This window comes from Cotesia typhae, unplaced genomic scaffold (assembly GCF_013202065.1).
Source record: "Cotesia typhae breed Kobodo isofemale line unplaced genomic scaffold, CoteBio_Ctyphae contig_28, whole genome shotgun sequence".
Lineage (NCBI taxonomy): Eukaryota > Metazoa > Arthropoda > Insecta > Hymenoptera > Braconidae > Cotesia > Cotesia typhae.
Window position 1 is genome coordinate 233393 of NW_027423736.1, and position 25844 is coordinate 259236.

The 25844-nt window shown below is 32.2% G+C and overlaps 3 protein-coding genes across 5 annotated transcripts in view; 2 read left to right on the forward strand and 1 right to left on the reverse strand.

The window, feature by feature from the left end:
- Positions 1-16525, reverse strand: part of LOC141525929 (uncharacterized) — a 37694-nt gene extending 21169 nt beyond the window's left edge. Inside the window, exon 1 of the mRNA XM_074240632.1 lies at positions 16383-16525. Coding sequence (XP_074096733.1) covers positions 16383-16388 — 6 coding nt within the window. The 5' untranslated portion in view covers positions 16389-16525. The remainder of the gene's footprint in view (positions 1-16382) is intronic.
- Positions 1-23653, forward strand: part of LOC141525893 (uncharacterized) — a 56264-nt gene extending 32611 nt beyond the window's left edge. The window contains exons 1-2 of one of the 3 annotated variants that reach the window (XM_074240583.1): positions 16767-16888; positions 21353-23653. In XM_074240583.1, coding sequence (XP_074096684.1) covers positions 21399-22868 — 1470 coding nt within the window. In that variant the 5' untranslated portion in view covers positions 16767-16888; positions 21353-21398 and the 3' untranslated portion in view covers positions 22869-23653. Of the gene's footprint in view, positions 1-16766; positions 17000-21352 lie in introns of those variants that run through there. The other 2 variants (XM_074240584.1, XM_074240585.1) reach the window with 2 other exon arrangements.
- Positions 5359-6739, forward strand: LOC141525936 (uncharacterized). Its single transcript, XM_074240640.1, has 2 exons — positions 5359-5374; positions 6002-6739. The coding sequence occupies exon 2, from the start codon at positions 6012-6014 to the stop codon at positions 6669-6671; it is 660 nt and encodes a 219-aa protein (XP_074096741.1). The 5' UTR covers positions 5359-5374; positions 6002-6011; the 3' UTR covers positions 6672-6739.
- Positions 23654-25844: the final 2191 nt, after the last annotated feature.

Below are 25844 nucleotides of genomic sequence, written 5' to 3' on the forward strand. Positions count from 1 at the left end.
GATTGAATTAATCAGCATTCCTGCTTGGACCAGCGGTAACGTGAACGACTAAGGACCCTAAGGACGTAACTTCGAGCCCAACTCTCGACAAGGATTTTTCCGACCAGTGATTTCGTTTCAATTCAAATTAAATAGTCTAATGATTAACATAACATGAGTATCTAGTCCGATATTATTTTTAATTTTTTCAAAGATCATAATATTTTTTCTTTAAAAATTTAGATTGGGTTCTGATGGGGTTTCCCCCATTGGGACCTGAGAGGGATTGTCCAATGAGGGCCACATAGGACTTTGCGTGACATCCCTATTTGGGGTCCCTATTAGGCAGCCCAATGAGGACCCAATAGGTCTTACATTAAAATTTCTAGTCGGGTACAAATTCGTTGTTCAAAATGCAGTGCCAGGTTTTCACTGGAATGATGATCAGTCGACAATATTTCCAGTGCAGTTTTCTTCCTTAATTCAAACGTATTCTTGTAAAATATTCAAACGCCAAAAGAAGTAAATAAATCTTTTCAGACGTATTGATAAAATTTACGTTGGAAAATAAAATTTGTATCGTTTATTGTCTTAGTATATGATTTTTGTTCAAATTTTATCAAGTAAAGACCTCAATAATATACAACTAAAAAAAAAAAATCAATAATAACAAAATTATTAATCTTTAAAATTCTAAAAAAATACTAAAGCATCATTATCCCATTACGAGACTAGACTTAAAATTTGTCTCTTAAGAAGTGATATTTATGAGAATTTAAAAAAAAAATCGAAGGATACAAACAGTCTTAAAATTCGGGTTTTAACTTGAAAATTAAAAAAAAAGCAACCTAATCTATCATGAATATTTTTAACTTCCCGCTAAAAATCTCAGATTTTCAAAAATCGGGAAGTTATTGTTTTTACCCCGTTTTGCAGAAATCGAGTTTTCATCAGATCTCGACGTTTGAAGGTCACAGTAAGCTTCCCTGGCTACCCCCGCGATGTTGTCACTATGTCTATATATATAGATATATATATATATATATATATATATATATATATATATATATATATATATATATATATATATATATATATATATATATATATATATATATATATATATATATATATATATATATATATATATATATATATGTGTGTGTGTGTGTGTGTGTGTGTGTGTGTGTGTGTGACTCGCTTATAACTTTTGAACGACTGAACCGATTTAAACGGCGTTCTAAAGAGTTCCCTCAAACTTAGATTTTCTGAAAATTTGGACCGATTCGGACCGATGGATTTTAAGAAATCTTGAAAAATCTCAAAAAAAATAAGAAAAAAATTTTTTTTGAAAGTGGTTTTTTTGGAATATCCTTTAAACGGCTCTATCGATCAACTTCAAAAACTAATCCGCCCTTAAGCTTGAAAAACCACGCCGATTGTCGCTAATCCGGCCAAAATCAGTTCATTCGTTCGAGAGATATCGTCAACGAAAGAAAATCGCAAAAAGTGTTTTTTTGACATAACTTCTTCATTTCTTTTCGGATCGTTTTTGATGATGTAGAATAATTTTAGAGCTTTAAAAATTGCGTCGATCACCGCCAAAAACGGGGAAATCGGTTGATTGGTTCGAGAGATATTCTTGATGAAATATTTGGAAACAAGTGTTTCTTTAACATAACTCCGACATTTTTTGGAATAACTTTTAAACGGCTGCACTGATCGATTTCAAAAACTAATCAGCTATTAGCATGAAAAAATTACGTCGATCGCCGTCAAGCCGGTCAAAATTGGTCAATTTGTTCAAGAAATATCATGAACAAAAGAAAACCGAAAACAGTGTTTTTTTGGAATTACTCCAAATTTCCTAGTTTTATCAATTCAAACTTGAAGATTCATCATGAAACTAAAAAAATTGCGTCAAATTCTGCCAACCGCGTGAAAATCGGTTGATTTATTGAAAAGTTAGTGCGGTTTGAAAATTTAAAGAATATTGTTCTATGATACTTCTATCAGACATTTAAGCTCGAAGAGCTCAAAATAACACATAAATTGTATTTTTGAGCTCGAAGAGCTCAAAAACATCATTCACGCAGTTTCATGCACCTAGGCATGGAATTAGCGGGAAGTTGCACGGATGGCCTTCAGGGTCTACCGTATTCCTAATTTTTTTTTCATAGATTTTTCATAAAGTTCGTGAAAAAACAAAAATTTTGAAAAAAGAGACCTAAATCGGACAATTCCTTGTCAAGTTATGAAAGAAAAAGCCTCCGAAATTTCCAAAAATTTATATCTTGTGACCGCCTAAATAAAAAATTTGTAATAAATCACAGAAACCTATTTTCAAGGGTAGAAATAAATGCCCAAGTTTCAGCGAAATCGGTGGTGCAAAGTTCATCGGTAAGTTGAGTTGGCATGGAATGCCCTATATATATATATATATATATATATATATATATATGTGTGTGTGTGTGTGTGTGTGTGTGTGTGTGTGTGTGTGTGTGTGTGTGTGTGTGTGTGTGTGTGTGTGTGTGTGTGTGTGTGTGTGTGTGTGTACGATATAACGCGGGTTGTCCGGATGATAGTATCTTTAATTCATGAGTTATAGCATTATATAGTGGTGAAAATAATGAACCCGGGAAAAAATGAATTTGCCTAATCATATATATTTATTAGGGTGGGTCAAAAAAATCGAATAATTTATTTTTGACTTTATACTCTGAAAAATAGGTTCGTAGACACCTAAAAAGAATTCTCTCCAAGTATAAGCTCTTAATTATAACGGGAAGGTCCTCCGCTTTGCGGGTTTCTATTTTTTTCGAATAATCAGATAAAAAAATTTATATCTCGCTTCCAACTGCTTGGAAAAATATTCCGTGGCATAGATTTTGTGAGAAATTGAATGCTTTACAAAAAAGGTCTCTTATGACTTTTTCAAAAACTCAACCGATTAAAAGATATTCATAGTTGAAGTTTGGCTATTTTAAGGAAAATATTCGTTTTTATTATGAATTTTATAAGTCGATGAAAAAAATTATTTCGGATTGCGGAACTCATGATTTTGTAGGAAATTTACTGCTCTACAAAAATGGTCTCTTATGATTTTTGATTAAGTGAAGCCGTTACGAGATATTCATCGTCAAACATTAACGAATATCAATATTTCCAGTTTTTGATCAATAATTCGATAAATTTTAATTTAAACTATGAGTTTCAGGAAAATTTACATAAATTTGAGTTTCGATCGATAAAGAAATGTTATAAACAATTTTTTTAATATTGTTTTCAGTCTTGAGCTTGTTTGATTGCATTAAAACAAGAAATTAGAGCATTTTTTTCGACATATAGCCAATGATTAGTTTAATTTGAAGTGAATGACATATTTATTTGTCAAATTTAATATGAAAAGTATTGAATCAAGTGAGAAACAACCAGTATTTAACTTTTTTATAGATAAATTTTTTATTGAATTATCAATTGCAATATAATTGTCCATATTTTTAACATAATAGTACGCTATTACTATAAATAATTTCTTTTATTACAATTTGGGAATGTTTTTTGATGTTCTTTGACAACTTGCAATAAGTACTGGAATTGTTCTTCATTTTTTGTCAAGCATTGATTATATTCACTGACTAATGCAACAGCTCGCTCTGCTGAATCATTGACAACTTTTAGTTGTTGAAAGTATTCTTTATTTTCGAGATAACTCTCATTAGTAGGCCATAATTCAACATCGACATCAAGAAAGTCATACGGTAGATCGAAGATTTTGAAAAGATTTAATGACTTTTTAGACACAAAGTCACTCAGAGTTCTCTGCGCCAATGAATTCAAATCTTTTTAGCAATTACAAATCTTTTAGCTTTAGAATCTGTACCTTCACGAGTATTAACAGCTTCAACAATACTTTTTTTACTTCTAATGGAACGCCATCGTCAAACAGTGATAAAATGGCAAGTTCATCGCTCAAATACCATAAGTGCGAAATCATTTTTTCACACGTAGCTGAAGAAATCAAAGGATTCATATGTTTGTACTCCAATAAATTTTTCATAAACTGCAAGTCATGATAAGCAGCAGTTGTTGCAGAAGTTGATGAAAACCAAGCTTTTAAATACAATGTGACTATAAAAATACAGAAATGACGAAGACCATGCAATTCTTTCTGAGAGAGTTTGAATTCATCTCTGAATAGATACATTTTCAAACTATAAATGGCCTTAGCCATCCATCTAGCATGATGAACAGCACCAGGACGTTTGAAAGAAATCTTTTCTTGAGGCATTTCTCCAAGGAAAATCAATGATAATTCCAATAATTCTTTATCTAACTTATTATAACATTTCTTTATCGATCGAAACTCAAATTTATGTAAATTTTCCTGAAACTCATAGTTTAAATTAAAATTTATCGAATTATTGATCAAAAACTGGAAATATTGATATTCGTTAATGTTTGACGATGAATATCTCGTAACGGCTTCACTTAATCAAAAAATCATAAGAGACCATTTTTGTAGAGCAGTAAATTTCCTACAAAATCATGAGTTCCGCAATCCGAAATAATTTTTTTCATCGACTTATAAAATTCATAATAAAAACGAATATTTTCCTTAAAATAGCCAAACTTCAACTATGAATATCTTTTAATCGGTTGAGTTTTTGAAAAAGTCATAAGAGACCTTTTTTGTAAAGCATTCAATTTCTCACAAAATCTATGCCACGGAATATTTTTCCAAGCAGTTGGAAGCGAGATATAAATTTTTTTATCTGATTATTCGAAAAAAATAGAAACCCGCAAAGCGGAGGACCTTCCCGTTATAATTAAGAGCTTATACTTGGAGAGAATCCTTTTTAGGTGTCTACGAACCTATTTTTCAGAGTATAAAATCAAAAATAAATTATTCGATTTTTTTGACCCACCCTAATATTTATACATGACCATATGTTGATACATAAATTTTTATATAATCATATATAGACTAATATATTATATGTATATTTTATATAAGTCTATACACGATTAGATCTGATTAGACCTGAGTTATCTAGGGCTATATATGATTATGTATAAATCTACATATTATTATTATTACATCTGATCAGATTTAATTGATATAGGACCATATATATAATTAAACGTAAATCTATGTACATCATTATGTCTCATCAAATGTAAATTTTAAACTTACATTCATTAAGATATAATAATATATAATTAGATGCAGCATTTTTTAATAATTATATATAATGACATGTAAACTGGTAGAACGATTTATTAACTATTAGAAATTTAATTTGTTTGATGACAATTTTTTTTTTTTTTTTTTTTTTATTTAGAGTCGGTTTTAACTGCGGTGGTCCTTTGCCGACTTTAACTGTTGGGAATGGTACGTTGGGGACTTTTTGGGTTATGAAAATCTTAAATCTACACGGCAAGGGTCAACCAAAATGGTTTCTAAGACCAGCTTGGGATTCGAACCCACGCCTGGCTGCTGAGACAATCCGAGTGTTCTATAGGTTTTGCGCCTTAGACCACTCGGCTAACATCACCGGTTTTTGATGACAATTGTTTGATCTATTAAATTATAATAAACATTTTTTAACATTCAATAGATATTTATTTGAGGGGAAAGTTTATTTATTAATAGTTAATAAGTATTTAATAATAGTTAACAAATATTTTGTTGAGTGAATTTGTCTTACTTGTAATGTCATATGATATGAAGATTGCTTATAAACAAAAATGATCTTTATGAATAATTTGCATTAATTATATTACATTATAATAACGTTGATTGTAACATACCGAATTCTATTACAGCTGATAATTATCTTTTATATTTTTAAATATTAAAAACGTTAATTTATTTAGTGATTTGAATTATTATCATTTATTTTAGCTATCGGGTCATAAAAAATGTCGAAAGAAAATTGCTATTTTTGCTTTTGATTTTAAATAAATATTTATTAATTACAGTTATTTATTAATAAATAAACATTTATTAATATTACAGTCATGTCAAGATGGCGACGAGTGCGCAGCTTGGTAATAAGAGTGATGAAACTTTTAAGTGTCATTCTAATATGAAAATTCCTAAAATTGTAATTTGCATTATATGTGAATGTGTGTACCATGAAAGTGACTTCAATAGATTTAAAAAAGGTTTCTGCGTGGGTAAGCGATTAATTGTGTGTCCGGATCATGGTGATGTAAACATAACCCCAATTGACCACGCTACATTGGATGAAAACTCAAGAAAAATAATAGCATATATAAAGCAACACGAAAAAGAAGATCTTAAAATATGCTTGAGCAGCAGTGTAATGCTTGATTCACCAAACTCTCAAGATATACTTAATAAAACAGTGAGAAACAATGAGGATAAACAGCTTCTGAATGCCAAGGTTGAAATTGAACTGCTGCGTGAATTAAATCAAGAACTAAAATCTAAAAATAATCTATTGGCCGAATTACTGGAAATAAATAAAGCAGAAGTAAACAAGTGTAAATCGTACACGGAAATTTTAAAAGAAGACAAGAAAGAAATAGTGTTTGAAAAAGTTCCAGCGATTGTAGTTAAATCCAAGAATAAAGAAACAGATAAAAATTATGCTCAACTGGTTAAAAAAAATATTGCTGCAAATACAAGTGCCCAAATAAAAAATGACAATTATTTGAAATAACAATCATAAAAGATGAAAATATTATTTAAAAAAAATTTTTTTAAAACATGCATTAATTCTTTTTTATAGTTTTATTTAATTCTGATAAGTAATTTTTTTGAAAAGAAATATTTTCTTCTTTTCCTGTAAAACTGAACAAGTCTTATCAAGTCTTAATAACTCTTTGAGAAATTCCGAAATTGCAGGGAAAATTTGACTTTTGAAGAGTATTGCAGAGTTTTGAAGACTTATTAAGTCTTTCCTTTACTTAGTTAGGGATGTGAAGACTTTCGAAAAGTCTTATTCAGAGTTATAAAGACTTTTCAAGAGTTTTTTCAGAGAATTATTTCCACAAGGGTGATCATTATATTTTGTTTTTGTCATTAAATACGTATAAACTAGTAAATAACAAAGAACCTAAGAGCTATCTAAGTTATAAATTATTGGAAAATAATAGTAAAAATGTAGTTTGGGACGAAATATTAAATATACAGGATCCAAGCATTGCTACTGACAGTCTCATAACTAAACTACAAAACTTAATAAAAAACGCTCACGTAAAAGCAAAACCCAACAAGCGTAAATTAAAACAGCGTAAAAATTGGATAACGATTGGCATTATGAAGTCATGTCGTACCAAAGAGAAGCAATATAATAAATTGAAAAAAAATATAGACAACAAAGATCTAAAAAAAAAAAAATACAATACTTACTGCAAAAAATTGGACAAAGTCATAAAAATTGCTAAGTGTAATTATGAGAGTAATTCAATAAATAGTAAATCTAATTGTAGTAAGGACTTATGGAATTATGTAAATCATAAATTAGGTAAAAATGTAAAGGCACCTAAAGATATAGACTACTTAATCGAACGTGATGTAAAGAACACAAACTCTGAGGAAATCGCTGATGTTTTTGTTAATTACTTTAGTAATGTGGGTATAGATTTAGTGGCTAAAATAAAAAAAACAGATAACAATTTAGTAAATAATATAGAAAATAATGTCAAGTCAATGTTTGTTAAACCAACTGATAAACAAGAAATTGAAAAAGTAATCAAAAATCTAAAAGATAAAGCTGGGGGAGTTGATGGAATTAACACTAAAATCTTAAAAATTGTTAGTAAATCTATTAGTAAACCATTAGAATTTATTTTTAACAACAGTATTACGACTGGAAAATGGCTAAATGGACTAAAATGTGCGGAAATAATACCAGTTCATAAATCAGAAGATAAACATAAAATTAATAACTATCGACCAATTTCATTAATACCTAATATAGCAAAAATTTTTGAAAAAATTATTCATCAACGAATTTATAACTTTATAACAGACTCAAAAATTATTTCGAGAAACCAGTATCGTTTCTTAAAAAAAGGCACTAAGGATGCAATTGTAGCAATTTCTAGTTTTATATACTCTAATATTGATAAAAATAATCCAACAGTGATAGCTTTTCTCGACTTAGCGAAAGCTTTTGATACAGTAGATCATGTTTTATTACTGGATAAATTATATAGATATGGAATCAGAGGAGTCGCTGTTGACCTAATTCGTGACTACCTTAGTAACAGATATCAAGTAGTTAGTTAACGGGGTAAAAAGTAAATCTTGTAAAGTCAGAATAGGGGTGCCTCAAGGTACAATCTTGGGACCACTGCTTTTTCTTTTATATGTAAATGATATTTTTAAGGAAATACCAGAAAACTGTTTAGCAGCTTATGCAGATGATACAATAGTCAAGGGTGTAGGTAAATCTTGGGCAGAAGCTCAATCACAAATGAATGTACAATTAACTATGATAGGGAACTGGTTGTGTAAAAATTTTTTAACCCTAAATGTTGAAAAAACAAATTATATAACTTATGGCTCTTATAAAAATAGTATCCCAGAAAGTTTTGAATTAAAAATCTATGACAAAACTATTAACAGAACTGATAATTGTAAATACTTAGGTATATATTTTGATAGCCACATGAGATAGGTTACACATATCAAAGAAGTTATAAAAAAAACTAGATATTTTTTATTTATATTCTCAAAGTTTAAAAATATAATGAACAAGAAAGCTCTAAAAACAATTTATTATGCATTATTCAATAGTATAGTCAACTATGGAATTATTGCTTGGGGAGGTAGTTATAAGAATGTTACAAAATCCTTAATAAAAATACAAGATAAATTAATTAATTATTTATGTGATAAAAAAGAGAGAGCACCCGTACTGTATATTAAAAAGAAATTTATCTCTGAGTCATTATGTTATCATTATCATGAATGTAGAGAGCTATTTAAAGAATACAAAGATAGGACTAGAAATAAAATGTTACAGTTACCAAAGATTAATAAAAATATATCTTATAAAGATTCGAAATATATAGCAACTATGTACTACAACATGTTACCACTGAGTCTAAAATTATTAAATATTGAAAATAAATCAAACAAAAAGAAAATAACTGAGTGGATTGCTGACACTTATATTTAAAATATTTTCTTTATACGATTTTCATATTAAATGATATTATTAATTATTAATTATAGATAAGTATGTAATTATAATAAACTAATTTTACCAGGCCTATGTACAGGTGTTATTGTCACACCTCTATAGGTGCATACATGGTTTCTATTTGTAATTTGTAATTTGTATGCATAAATTGTTAACAAATACTTATTGACATTTAATAAATCGTATTTAATAAACAATTTATTAACTGGTTATAAATATTTCTTAAATACCATGATGTTAAAAAATCACTTATTAACAGTTAATAAAGCTCATTAAATATAAACAAATCCTTCTATCAGTGTAACTATACAGAAATCATATATAACTAGTTATAAATCATACACAATTGTATATAACTTTTTTTATTCCAGTGAATATTTTGTGATTACTATAAAACATTCTCTGTTTTTATCTCAGAGTCTGCTACTCCACTGATTAATAATCTTTTAAACTGTAGTATTTTGTGGATGAAATAATGGAACTGTATTAATTAACTTAACTTACAAAAATCGATTACGTATACGATTTATATTACTTGTAGTTATTACAAACTTTGCTCTTCAAGTAAGTCTCGTAGGTAAACAGGTAGCGTGCTAGTCTAGTCTCACTAAAGCTGCGGCAGAGTGCATATGCATCCTGTCAACATTAGTGTCATTCATTTTATTATCACAATACTTCATATAATATTACTACTATAAAGACGAGGATTATTTCTCTCACATAATCTAGCACATAAGAAAATCCCAATAACTGTTTTATTCGACGCCGAATCAAAATAAACTAGGTGCCCGGAGCGGCTAACCTCAAAATGGCCCCTAGCATGGGCAAAAGAAAAAATGAGCAGAGCACAGACGAGCTAGCGTCTCTCGCTAAAAAACCCAACGCAGTAACGAAGAGTTCCTCCAAGCAGGTAAATTCCTCTACTCTTGATAAGATGGTTCGAAACATACTTAAACCTAAACCTATACGAGACGTGTCACCTAACCTGTCAAAGTCAAGACCTCAGTCGGCTCACAGCAATGCATTGGTAGGCACGCGAGACGCTTCGGACTGGATTACACCCAGTAAAACAATCAAAACAAAAAATTTACCAGGCTCCCTCATCGCCCCAGACGCCAGCACAAGCAACCAGTTTTCTGAACTGCCAAATGATGTCCATGAAATGAAAGTTCTTGATGACAACATGTCTCAGAAGTCAGGCAGACGCAGTCCTACGGCGACCTCACCAAAATCAACACAACCACCTTCGAATCAGCTCCCTGCAACTGCAGCCAGTGAACGCACAACACCTAAAAACATCAGGCCACCTCCTATCTTCGTAGGAGGCACAACTATCAAAAAAATAGTCGAAACAGCAACAGCTAATGGAATAAATAAAAATGACTTCGTACTCAAACAAACTGAAAAAGACAACATAACAATATCAACGCAAACAATAGAAGTGTTTGAACAAATGAAAGTTGCAATAGCAACCATCCCAGACTGCCAATCGTACTCGTACACCCCCAAACACCTCAGACCAAAAAACCTGGTGCTGAAAGGCATATCGGGCGGTTACTACGAAAAGTATGTTAAAGATGAACTTCTAGCACTTAATCTCCAGCATGCAAAAATAACAAAAGTAACAAAAATTGTCTACGATAAGAAGGATGAAAATAATTACTTCTTTATTGTACAAGTTTTTAGCGACAGTCGAACCATCGAACTGACTAATACGAAACGCCTACTAGCGTAAAATATCAAATGACAAATATCCCGCAAAAGAGGTTTCTACCAATGTTATAAATGCCAAAGATTCGGCTACTCTAGTAAAAACTGCAACTGTACGCCTCGTTGTGTCAAATGCGGAGAGAACCATCTCCCCAATGCCTGCACGATTACCAAAGTAATGCCCAATGAAAATATGACGTGCACTAATTGCAAACAAAAAGGTCACCCAGCCAACTACAAAGGCTGTTTATACTACAAGAATGCTACTTTAATCCACAACAGTCACTCTAATACTAATAAAAACAATCAAAGAAACTACTCAGCAAGATTAGTCAACACGCAAAATTCATTCGCTGACATCGCCGCTAATTACCACCTGAGCTTCCCTCAGCTCCCACGACGCAATCATCAACCAAGTGAACACGCCCAAATGGATCAGCAGCCTCCGGACACTTTTCAACTCCAAAATTGGCTAGAATCATTCAAAAATGATATTTTGAACATGGTCCAGACCCACCTCAGCCAACTCTTCAAGCAGGTAGCAGAGAATTCTGCTCACATCGCCGAAATCTACGCATGCTGGGAGTAATGGCTCCCTCCAGCCCAACAAACAAGATAAGTAGTACATCAAGTACGCACCTTAACTCTCTCAAAATTATAGCTATTAATGTTAACTCTATAATTTACAACAGGAAGAGATTTGAGCTACAAACTCTATTAGACTCACATGAACACGACATCGTCCTACTGAGCGAAACCAAGTTAAATCCTAAGCACTCTCTCGAGTTTAAAAACTACAACATCTTCAGAACCGACAGACCTGGAGCAATCCAAGGCCGAGGAACTGCTATTATAGTGAAACGAAACCTTGATTATGAAAAAATCTTCTTCCCAAGCTCCTCCTCAAACGCTATCCTGGAATTCACCATCATAAAACTTCAACTCAAGAATTGTTCTCATCTATTTGTCATCAGTGCCTATGCTACAAATGATAACAAAAGCTTATTCCTAGATGAGCTGAACGCGTTATTAGAAGGAATTGGAGCTACCGATCCGAATATCTATTACGTAATAGCTGGCGATCTCAACATCTGCAACAAAGACTGGGGTGACTCAACTAACAACCAACGTGGCCTGCTGTTCAAACGCTGGATCGATTAAAATGCAGTAAAATATAAGGCCGTAATTTACCCACCTGCGTATCCCACCTTCAAGCCAGCTAACTCCTATTTAGATATCGGCATTGTAGACGCGCGTATAAACGTATCCACAATCAACAACAAGAAGTTGAAATGTCTGCATTACGACCGTGATCATGATGCTATCTTGCTTCAAATCACCATCGATAATAATCGGGTTAACTCGCTGTTTGGCAAAAATGAGAAACACCGATACAGATACAAATCGACAAAATGGCAAAAATTCACCAAAGACTTAAACTCTCGCTACACATCAACAGTACCTTCTAACCAGACACTCACGATCAACGAAATCGAAAACTATCTCACGGACATTGACAACTACGTCAATTCTAAAATAAAAAAGCTGCAAAAAGATAAAAACAAACTACTCATGACCTATCACAAGCTTACTGTGATAAACTCAAACTCACAGAAAACTGCTGAAACTAAGAAAGCAATCGAAGAATTAAAAAACCAAATACATCAAGAATTCATTAAATCGGCTACCAGCTATTGGGCAAATCTACTTAAGCAAATCGACCACCGTAAAGCTCATTCTTTCTTTCCCAAAATCAATAGAATGCTGAGACCAGCTAAAACAACAAATATCCCAGACATCAAGTTAAAAAAAGACGACCCATTAATTGATCAGAGCAATTGTGATATAAAAAACGCCACTTCAAATGGCGATCTTTTATCTTTTTCAACTCCTCATGACAAATTAAACATAATTGGGGCCCACTTTGAATGCATTAACTTTCCCAGGTGCTTGAACATCGGAACAGAGACTACAGAAACGGTAGACGCCACAGCGGAAACCATCAGACAAGAAGTTCATGAATTTAAAGCAAACAACTGCTCTAATACCATCTTTGACGACGAAAATCCTTCTACAAATCCTGATAACCCGCAAGCATCTGGCGATAACCTTTTCTGCGTACCAGCGGAAGTAACAAATGTCCTAAAAAAACTTCCCAACAAAGTTTCCAGCGGTCTCGACGACATACCACCTATAGTGCTCAAACACCTACCAGCATCAATCATCAATAGCTACACAATTCTTTTCAATAATGCTCTAAATAGATATTACTTCCCCATCAGCTGGAAGCGAGCAAAAGTGTTACCGATCTATAAAAAAGGAAAAAACCCTTAAGACCCAGCTAGTTACCGTCCGATTAGCCTAACGCTCAGTATCAGCCAAGTATTTGAAATAATACTAAATAAACGCATCGTAAAAGCTTGCACTGACAACGAGGTGATCCCCGATAATCAGTTCGGTTTCCGACATCAACACTCGACGACACACGCCATCAATAAACTTATGTCAGATGTCTCTCATCCCCTAAAACTCATCCAGCATACAGCAGCTCTGCTAATTGATCTTGAGAAAGCCTTCTACTCTGGCTGGACAAACGGACTATTATATAAATGCATAAACTACAAATTTGATAAATGGCTGATTTGCATGATCCTAGCGATGATTAGTGACAAATCATTTGTAACCTGGGACGGTATAAACATATCATCTCCAGTCTTTCAGATGCTAGAATGGCTCCAGCAAGGAACGGTCAACTCACCAATACTATTCAACATCTGAACAGCATCAATCGTCAACTCATCTCCGATGAACCAAACAACTGAGATGATCCCTTACACTCTGAGATCAATAGCCTTCGCTGATGACTCAATTATCTATCTGTCTGGCCCTTCAGTGTCCACACTCCAAAATGAGCTCCAAACTGCGGCCGATGATCTAACTCGTCATTATGCCCTATGGAACCTCCGGGTAAATCCAGCCAAATGCGAAGTCATTCTGTTTCGCCGCATTCGGTTACATCTTGCCTCATCAATAAAAAAAGGCCTGAAAGATTTGCAAATCACAATGACTCAACCAGACACCAATACCCCAGTTTTAGTACCCAGAAAAGACTGCGTAAGGTATCTCGGTGTCCATCTTGACTACACCCTCAAATATAAATCACACCTCGACATTCAACTCGAGAAAGCTTTAAGAGCTTTCAGAGCCAACAGCAGAATCTTTCATTGCAAACATCTCACCAGGAAAGCCAAAATAATCTGCTACCAACTTCTTGTGAGACCCATACTTACTTACGCTGCCCCCATCTGGTGGAACTCCAATCCGACCACGACAAAAAAACTCCGAGCCTTTTAGAGACGCTGTCTAAGAGCTTGCACTGGACTCTATAGATCAAGCGAATCAAGATACCATAAATATATCAGTAATGAAGTTCTATACGAAGTGGCCAACATTCTCCGGATTGATAACTTCATCATCAAGCTCGTCCGTGATTAATTCTCCAATCTTAAGAAGATCAACAACAACCTGATCCAGAACCTTGCTGTAGTAGACAATAATGCCATTGAACGTGGTAATAAATCAGGATGTATTCCTCCTCAAGCATTCATATACTTCGACGCCAAAGGTATGATCCAAGATGGTAACAACATCCCCATAATCTATCACTGGACCAGAAATAAAGCTGACAAGCGTATCAGTATACAGCTGGATACTCCCAGCAAAATGAAGCCCAACTTCACTCACTCGACAGCCATTCCCTCACGGGACTCAATGGACTTTCACCGTTTCAACTTTGAGAAATACTGGTGGCTAAACGCTAACTCACCTTACATAGACATACTCCAGCATCGCCGGAAAGCCAACCACGAAGCCTTGGTCTGATAATCAGACTCATTCTTGTTTGTAAATATTGTATATAGCTTATCAATTAGTAGGTAAGGACAAAACTTTATTAGAGATATTTGCGTGGTTTTTATTATCGAAAAATTGTAATTTTCCACTGCTTAAATTTTTATTAACTGATACTACATAGTAGATAAATACTATAATAACAAACTCTGTACTGCTTTCGTTAACACAAAAATGCCTAGAGCATAAAGAATCCGCATGAAGAGAGGGCCAACACCGGGACAACCTTCAACCACACCCAATACTTATAATATTTTTTTAAGTTAATTTTCTATTAATGTAACTAGATGTAAGATTTGAATGAAAATAAACTTCTTTAAAAAAAAAAAAAAAAAGTAGCATGTTAATCTCATAAGCGTCAGGTCCTCGGTTCGATCCCCACGCACACTTAATTCTTTTTATTTTTATAGAACTAATGGTATATAATTATATATGATTAGATCTGGCCAATTTTCAGGTCTAATTATATATAAATATATATGATTAGGCAAATTCATTTTTTCCCGGGGAAATTCAAACTTTTGCTGATTATTTCGTATATAATTTTAATTGATACATATTTAGAGTATACCAATAACAATATGAAAACTGTGAACAAAATTAGGAAAACGGTTGACCCTAAAGGCCATCTCTGCCACTTCCCGCTAATTCCGTTAATACATGGCCGTTTTTTTGAGCTCTTCAAGCTCAAAAAGATACCTTTTCTATGCTTTTACGCTCTTTGAGTTTAAAAGTCTGATAGAAGTTTCATAGAACACTATTTTTCGGATTTTTAAACCGCAATAACTTTTGAATGAATGAACCGATTTTTACGCGGTTGGCGGCATTCTACGCAGTTTTTTAAGCCTCATAAAGAATTTCTAAGTTATGATCGATCAAACTATAAATTTCGAAGTAATTCCGAAAAAAAACCTTTTTCCGGTTTTCTTTCGTTCACGATGTCTCTCGAACGAATTAACCGATTTTGACTGGATTGGCGGCGATCTACGTGGTTTTTCAAAGTTGAGAGCTGATTAGTTTTTGAAATCGATCGGTTGAGCCGTTCAAAAGTTATTCCAAAAAAACCACTTCTGAAAAAATTTTTTTTGAGATTTCTCCAAATTTCTCAAAATCTATCGGTCCGCGATGAAATCGGTTCAACCGTTCAAAAGTTATAAGAGGTTTACACACACACACACACACACACACACGCGTGCGCGCGCGCGCGTGCGCAGACACACAGACACACATACACACACACGGACACCATCGCGAGAATAGTCAGGACAGCTTCCTAATACCTCAAAATGTTAAGATCTGATGAAAACTCGATTTTCGCAAAACGGGGTAAAACCAATGTAAACTTCTGAACGAACTACATTTTCTGACTCAGCTCGACAAATTGAGTAAAAAAATGGTTAAATTTTTTAAAAGTGAATATGGCTACAATAGTTAGATTTGTATGAAATCTGCTAAAAATTAGGAAAACGGTTGATCCTAAAAGCTATCCCTGCAACTTTCCGCTCATACTATACTTAAACGCTCAAATTTTTTCTTTAAAACGTATCATAGACATGAATTCTAAGTATTCATTATTTATCGTTTAAATTTTAAACTTACATCCATCAAGTAGTAACTTCCGCTGATTGAATTTCGTTACTAATACTGCTAATAATTATGATCTTCACTTCTAGTATAACCCTACATGAATTAATTTACACGTTAGATCGTATTACAATTATTTTTAGTTGATTCACCGTGCTGTTTTAATAGTGAACTTGACTTATTATAGGATACGTGTCCTTATTTTTTATCAGCCTATACATTCCATTCGATAGATCTAATACTGTTTTGTCATGTTATCAGTTTGACATGATAGTGACAATAAAGAAAAGGACTCATACTATCTACGGTTAATACAACTTTTGTTCATCGTGCTGAGTATATAGAGTTTGACAAATGTCTAATTACTCTAAAGTGTATTTTTTATCAGTGTCTTTGCGCAAAAAAAAAGTTAAAGCTTTATAGATACACACAGTTATCTTGAAAGCAATCTAAAAATTTTTAAATCTTTCATCATAAATTGAATTGCATTTTCATCAGTGTAAGAACAAGAAATCTTTAAGGTATAGTTCGATTTTTTGTTACTCAAAAACACAGAATCTTTACTGGTTTCCACTAGGTACAATTGAAAGAATAATATTGCAAAAAGAATGCACTTCATTTAAATCAACAAGGTTTAGGCTAATATTTTTAATATTTAATGTACTTAAAAAAAATAGGAATACGGTTGACCCTAAAGGCCACCCTCGCAAATTCCCGCTAATTCCATAGTTAAGCGCTCAAAATTGCACTAATTACGTTTTTGAGCTTATCGCGCTCAAAAATATAATCTTTGTGTCATTTTGAGCTCTCCGGGCTCAAAAGTCTAACAGAGGCTTAATAAAACACAATTTTTTGAATCTTCCAACCACAATAACTTTTGAATGAATGAACAGATTTTCACTCAGTCGAAAGGATACGACGCAATTTTTGAAGCTTCATAGAGGATCTTTGAGTTTAAATTGATCAAACAAGGAATTTCAAAGTAATTCTAAAACAACACTTTTTTTGGTTTTCCTTCGACAACGAAAACCCACTTGAGATAATTCAAGCTAATCGTCTACAGAATAAGTCTACCAAGTTTCATGAAGATTCATTAGGAACTATGGGAGTTATCGTGTTCACAAGTCCCGTTGTATTGTATGCTTGTCCGAAACTGATTTAGATGAAATACAGCTTTTTAAGTTATTGTTGTAATTGTCGAAAACAAAATTTACTATAGGTTTAATAAAACAAAATTTTATGAATTTTAAAATGAAATGGAGAAAAACGAACTATTACTTTTTAAGAAAAAGTTGTTTCCTAGTAAAGTCATCAAACACGTGATTTTTTACATTTTCGAAAATTCCAAATAGTTGACGTTTCTAAACTATTTGATTAATTTAGTTCTTTTTTGAACTATTTCAAGATAATTACCTGTAGAATAAGTCTACCAAGTTTCATGAAGATTTATTGAGAATTGTGGGAGTTATCGTGTCTACAAGGCGTGCGTTATATTACATATATATTAAGGTATGCCAAAATGTAACTTCCGTGATGGACCTATTGAAATTGGAATTTTTAGTTCCGCTTTTAATAGGCGCTGTGTTTGGGCATTTCCTGAGATATTTTGGGGGGAGAGAATTTATTTGATTTTCATAGAATTTTTAATAGCAGATTTAATTGGGCACTTCTGGCTAAATTTTGAAATTTCAGGGGAAATGCCCAAACAAAACTCCTGTTAAAAAATTCTCTGAAAATCAAATAAATCTCTTACGCTTAAAATATGTTAGGAAATGCCCAAGCACAAGTCCTGTTAAAAGCAGAACTCAAAATTCCAATTATATATATATATATATATATATATATATATATATATATATATATATATATATATATATATATATATATATATATTAGGGTGTGCCAAAAAAATTAACTAATTTTTTTTTTCCAAAAGTTCTTGAAATTTCGTTAGAAGATACCAAAATAAAAATTCAGTCAAAATTTGAGCCCTTCATATCAATATTTAGAGGTCGCGAACTGAATTTTTTGAATTTTTATTTAATTAACACGGAAAAAAAATTTCTAGAAAGTTTGGATTTTCATTTCTCTTAATTGAACCAACTCCATCCAATGAACAATCAATGATCTTGGAGGAAATTTAACGCTGAATAAAACAAGTTTCTTATCATTTTTTGAAAAATTCAATCCTCCGAAAGTTATTCAAGATTGAAGTTAAGCTTATTGCAAATTTGTGGATTATTTCACTTTTACGGTAAATTTATGGCACTGGTAAACAAAAAAAAAACAATTACGGGAACGGTTGACCCCGAAGGCCATCCCTGCAACTTCCCGCTACTTTCGTAATTAAGCGCTCAAAATTTCGCTTATTACGTTTTTGAACTCGAAGAACTCAAAAATATGATTTTTGAGTTGATCGGTTGATTGGCTGATCGGTTCAGCCAATTAGGAGATATTTTAAAAAAATTAAAAAAAAAAACTTTTTCTTTTCCTTTTTTTGCATTTTCTCGACATCTACCGGTCCGAATTGGTTTCAACTCACAGGTAATCTAAGTTTAGCGAAGTCCTTTTGAATGCCACCAACCGCGATGAAATCGGTCAAGTCGTTCAAAAGTTACGAGAGGTTTACACACACACACACACATATACACACACAAGTCACATGGACACCATCGCGGGAGTAGTCAGGTTTTCTGTGGCCTTAAAACCTCGAGATCTCATGAAAACTCATGGATACATGAAATCAAGAATTTCTCACAATAAGACAACTAGTTTTTTCCGATCAATTTTCTTGAAGCAAGAATATTTTTCTGGAATGAAAACATTCTTTTATCAGTGTGCAGACCTTCACCGAAGCTTCTTGTCACAGCCAAGTTTAAAACGCTCAAAAAGTTTCCTGATACTAAATTTAGTCTGTTCGAGCTTAAATTTATAATTTAAAAAATTTTTTTATCTTTTTGAGCTGTTTTTTCAACAACTATTTACTGGTTATGCAATATGTAACATTTAGCATAATTTTTAAGCAAAAACAGATTATTACTTACTTATAAAATGATTCAAGCAGCAATCGACGTTACTTTTTATGGTTAACACTTGACTTAATTATTGAAACGATTTTTAAAGCGTATTCCATAATAAAATTGAAATGAAATGTTAGTAACATCAAATTATTCGTAACGTGATTGGCTGAATACATCTTAAGCATGAAAATGTATGCAATTCAATAATATATTCAGACGCGCGCATATATAATTTTCTAGTGAAGAAAGATAAATATTAATGGTAACTGTTTCGTACAGTACTCATTAGTATTTTGAAGAAATGTTCACAGACAGTAGAATGGGTTATGTGACACACGATTGGTTAGTGTCAACGCATGACTTAGTAATGTTCAGGCCGTAGCCTGTAGTTTCAACATAACTTGTACTTTCTCGAACATTTTAACCTTATTTTTTTCTAAAACACTACTTAGTACTGTTCTAATAGTAATCAGTCTTATTTTTCTTCTCTGGGTGGCTTAAAAGTTATTAAAAAAAAAAAAATTATGAAAATTTTACTTTTAAGATTTTTCAAAATTTTTCGGGCTGACTTGTTTTGGGTTCTTAAGAGAACTGAGTTTGATAAAACCCTTCGGAATGCCACAAGCCGAGTTTAAATCGTCCAAGCCGGTCGAACGTTATAAGAGCTTAATACACAGACATACACACAAAAACACACACACCCACAACGACACACTCCAACGGAAAGATATCCTTATAGGTATAGTCTAAAGACCTCAAATTATGGAATTCTCATGAGAACTCGATTTATGAAAACCGTATCGTAACCGAATCACTTCTCGATTTTCCGAAAATTGTTCATTTTTTCAGCAGAAAGCTTACTAGTATATCACACACCGAGAGAAAAAAACTAGAAAATTTCCACTCACCAGTAAAATTATCTTCCGAGCCAAAGGCGATCGGCTTCTGTCCGGCAACAGTTACATTCGTCTGAAATTGATTAGTTTCGGGTGGCTCAACAGTCATTTAAACTCGGAGTTTCAATGCAGATTATGTAAAAAAAAATTTTCAATTAAATTTTATTTTCCAGATTTTTGATATCCAATCCAATTTCTAAGAAATTAGGATTAGCCAAGCTCTTTCAGTTACAACAAATCGCATTTTAAGTAGTCCATTCATTCATTGAACACAAACATTTTTTTACAAAACTTGTTTTTATTTTTTAACTTTCCACTAAGATACTTGGTTACTTTCAGAAAATCGGAAAGTTATTGGTTTTATCCCGGTTGTCAAAAATTGAGTTTTTCTCAAAACTTCATGTTTTGAGATACTAAGAAGCAATTATAATTACTTCTACAAGAATGTCATTATGTCTTACTTGACACCGTTTGAAAGGGTTTCAACAAACTTTGATTTTCAATGCTATTTGAATCAATTTGGACCAGTAGACTTTGAGAACTCTCAAAAATAAAACTTACAAAAAATGTTTTTCAACTTCCCGCTAGGAAAATCAATGATTTTCAACGTTTTGAGGTCCTAGGAAGCTTCCCTGAGCTCAAAAACGTAATGAGTGCAATTTTGAGCGCTTAAATATGGAACCAGCGGGAAGTTGCAGGGATGACCTGTAGGGTCAACCGTTTTCCTAATTTTTTTTTTTTAATACAACTTCAAAACTTTACGTTGAATCTTTTGGCAGATAATAATTATTCTTTTTGTCCTTGAAAAACTGAGGTAAATGTTGCAAGTTCTATTCAAAACGATTAATTTGTTCGGTAGATATGGCAATGAAAAATTTTCAAAAAAGTATGTTCTCAACAACCACTAGAATTTTGAGCTCGAAAAGCTTAAAACTTCAGAATAAACAATTTTTCGAGTGTCGTGTACATAGTGGGAAGTTCCAAAGATTGCCTGCAGGGTCAAACGTTTTCCAATTTTTTTTCATGTTCTCTCACTTTAATAACGATAAATTTCTCGATATTTTTATAGGTTGTGATTCAAGACATCTAATAGCTGCGCAATATATGTTATCAACATGGAATCATTTTTTGATCAAGAACGATTTAATTCTCACATATTACCTACTATTCATAAATCAATCGATATTTTATCCATGAAACTTAAAACTGTTGCTCAGAGATTAAAAAAGGGAAAGAGAAAACGAAAAAATGATTTAACTAAAGAATCAGATAATTATGATGATTTAGATGAATTGAAGAAAATCACTTCTAAAATATCGAATATCGAAAATGATAGTCATATTCAAGGCGAGACATCAATAAATTTAGGTAAAAAAATTCTCTTAGACGCAACAGATAAAAAAGACAATCTCAATAACCAAACTGCGTCAAACTTAAGTGAATCACATGTGTTTCATGAAGAAGATAATTTGGCGGAAGAAAATACTGATGATTCTTCACTTCTTATGGCTAATTCAATCAGCTATAAACAGCTTATTATTGGAACTCTTCGACTTATTAGTTATGTTTATCGATCACCAAATGTAGCTTATGAAAATTCTGACTCTATTATGAAAAATGGAAATATTGATTATTTGTTGCTAAAAAAAATAGCTGTCCCTTTGATCAATCAACTGTTTAATTCATACCATGAATTTGGTAATAAGTTTTTTTTCATAAACCGTAGAAAGAAAGTGTCTAAAGACATGCGTACAGTTATGAGTCATTCTACTGTTGCAATGAATTTTTTATTTAAACTAATTTTCGAAATTTCTCCATGTGCATTGGTGTCTGTTCTATTTATGTATATACAAAATGATGATTATGCAAAGTCATGTTGTTCAATTCTACGAGATTACTTAATTCCTTACATCACTAAATTTAGTCGCTTGCGACATGAGCAACTCGTTTACGAAATGCGATTGCGACAAATGATCACTGACAAAGATTATATGCAACTATTCGAAATTTTAAAAGTTGATATTGAACGAGTAATTTATAGAAAATATCCTCTCCCATTTAATCTTAATAATAATTTAAAGGCGTTACATATACTTAAATATCATATGTATAAGAGAAATACGAAAAGTATTCACTATTATGAATCTGAAGAAGCTGTTCAGCTTATGTCAAAAAAAGGAGAAAAATCTTCGTTAATAGTATTTGTACGAGGTATGTGTGTGTTCATATTTGATGTTTTAGAATGCAATGGAGAAGATGTAGAAGATAAAAGTTGGGCTGAACGCTTAATGCTATATCAACCTTACCTTAAAGAACGATGTGAAAATATAATAACTGTAACTGAAATCCATGAATCGGAACTTGATTCTCTTATAAAGCGACCAACCTTTATTTACTTAAAAACATGTGGATTGGGACTCGGCACTTTTTTCTGCACTTTTCACAAATATGAACGGAAAGGGCGAAGATCATCGACGATTACTGAGATTCCGCGCTATAACCCATCTATTACGCATCAAAACCTATCAGCAAAACCAACAGCACATTTAAAAAAAAACAAATTTGCAATTATTGATCAGTTATGAAAATTAAGACAATGGTCAATACTCCGAGTTATAAACAAAATAAAAAAAAAATTTACTATATAAATGTAAATTTAAAAAAAAATTTTTTTTTTAAATTGCGAAAAATTCTTTTTTTTATAAAACTATGCTATGATTGAAATTTTCAACTGTTAATAACGTTAACTTATTAAAATAATTAATGGAGAGTTTTCAATTTTGAAGAACAACAAATGTGTGGTAAAATTAATCGAATCTCGAAAATAATAACTTGAATTTTTCCAAAAATTTTGGTTAAGAAGAAGTTATTCTTTCTTCCTTTTACACAACAAGTGTAACAAAATTTAATTATAAAAGTGGTTACTCAAAACTAGAACTATTATTACTGACAGTCTCTAGACTATCTAGGGTTCTAACAATAACTTTAATGTTGAGTGAATGGAAGTAATTTAAAGAATAATCCTTAAAAATAATATTAATTGTTCGAATAAAATATAACAATAACTTATATGAAAATTATTTAATTTAATTAATAACAAACGCTTTTTTTGACTTAAATTTGTATAGCCCTGTAAACCCTTGTGGAAATAATTCTCTGAAAAAACTCTTGACAAGTCTTTATAACTCTGAATAAGACTTTTCGAAATTCTTCACATCCCTAACTAAGTGAAGGAAAGACTTAATAAGTCTTCAAAACTCTGCAATACTCTTCAAAAGTCAAATTTTCCCTGCATTTTCAGAATTTCTCAAAGAGTTATTAAGACTTGATAAGACTAGTTCAGTTTTACAGGAAAAGAAGAAAATATTTCTTTTCAAAAAAATTACTTATCAGAATTAAATAAAACTATAAAAAAAAATTAATGCATGTTTTAAAAAAATTTTTTTTAAATAATATTTTCATCACGAAAATACTTTGATGGGCATCAAATCACTCATAGTTGAGCAAGTCAAAACATCAACAGCAAATGAAGTGCACTTGCTGTTGGAAACAGATATTACTCAATGAGTAAATCCAATCGGTATTTAATTTGGACTATCAAATATTAAAGTCAACTTTCTAGGTAGGAAAGAATTTTCTAACCACATGCCACCTATTAGAAACTAAGAACACTCAAAGATTCTAACTGTAAATTCGTAAACTAAAATATGTTAGGTATCAATTAATTCCAGCAGATAGCGTGTGGATAGAAAATTCTTTCCTACCTAGAAAGTTGACTTTAATATTTGATAGTCCAAATTAAATACCGATTGGATTTACTCTTTGAGTAGTATCTGTTTCCAACATCAAGTGCACTTCATTTGCTGTTGATGTTTTGACTTGCTCAACTATGAGTGATTCGATGCCCATCAAAGTATTTTCGTGATGAAAATATTATTTAAAAAAAATTTTTTTAAAACATGCATTAATTCTTTTTTATAGTTTTATTTAATTCTGATAAGTAATTTTTTTGAAAAGAAATATTTTCTTCTTTTCCTGTAAAACTGAACAAGTCTTATCAAGTCTTAATAACTCTTTGAGAAATTCCGAAATTGCAGGGAAAATTTGACTTTTGAAGAGTATTGCAGAGTTTTGAAGACTTATTAAGTCTTTCCTTTACTTAGTTAGGGATGTGAAGACTTTCGAAAAGTCTTATTCAGAGTTATAAAAACTTTTCAAGAGTTTTTTCAGCGAATTATTTCCACAAGGGAATTTAAGAAATCAGTAATTAACAATTCATAAATAGATAGATGTACAATATAATTAATTTATCCAGGCAAAAATAATAAAAGTGAATGAATTTCTTATTTTTGTTTAAGTCCCTTGTCAATACCCGTTTTATTTCTCATGAATATTCTTAGACATAATGTAATTTTTGGATTATTTAAAAATAACTTCGCACGATTTTATCGAGTTTATGAAATGAATTATCAGTCATTACAATGTAAAAGGTATTTTTTTTGGATTATGAAAGTATTTAATCATTCGATAGTTTATATCCAAATTTCCTCTGTTTCCTTGAAATTATTGAGTATCCTTCCAAAATTTTTTAACTATAGTATTAAAAGCAATGATACCATCGTGAGCTGACAAATAATCAAGATAAAATAACCTTGTTGGATTCATATTAGAGTTTCATCTTGAAAATTAGCGATAAAATCCAATTCGTTGCTACGAGTAAAGTTGACATTTTCCAGCTGTTCTGTTGATTGTAGGGTAAATCCGTCTTACATTTGCAAAAACCTCTATGATCAGGAGTCAGCAGAATTTTTTGAAAATATTTTTTAATAGTTTTTTCTACTAACGAACATTGAGCAAAGAGTTATTGTCCAGTTATGTATGTCTTGCTAGTATGTAAATATTGCAGCTCTGTGCCTTTGGCTTGATCTGTTGGAGATTACCGACTTTATCTTTCGTACATACTTGTCCAAAGTTGCTTAATATTAGCTCCCTTAATGATTGGAAGGTAGGGGTTTTAACCCCTTCTTTTCCCAATCAGCTGGTGCTGGGTAGCACGCGCCTCCAAGGCTCGTGAGTCCTCAGTACGCTATTACTTTTCGAGTAGTGTATACAAGTTCAAATGTTGTAACGTTTGCGAAAAGTGTATAATCTAACCTATACTTGCAAACGAAAAGGTGAATTATAAGAGGTAAGTTTGGTTATGAGTAATGTTTTGTTACAGACATGTCAGCAGGTCATCAGTTGCAGGCGTAAAGGCTCGTGAGGAGCAGCCGTTTACATAAAAGGAACTATTATTAGAGTGGAGGAGATGCAACCGCTGGCACAACGAGTTGAGCCATAGGCTCAGAAGGCCGTCATGGCTCGATGCAGCCGCGGAAAGGAGACAGTGTTATAAGAAAGCAACCGCAATGGCTCAAGAACTGTCCCTACTGTCTCCAAGTAAAGCAATCGCAGATATAAAAGATTGTTTTGATGAAGCAGCTGCAAGTTGGTGGTGGAAGAGTAGCCACCAGATGGATGGAGAAACTGGAAGGTTGTGAATTTGTCAGAAGAGGTTTTTG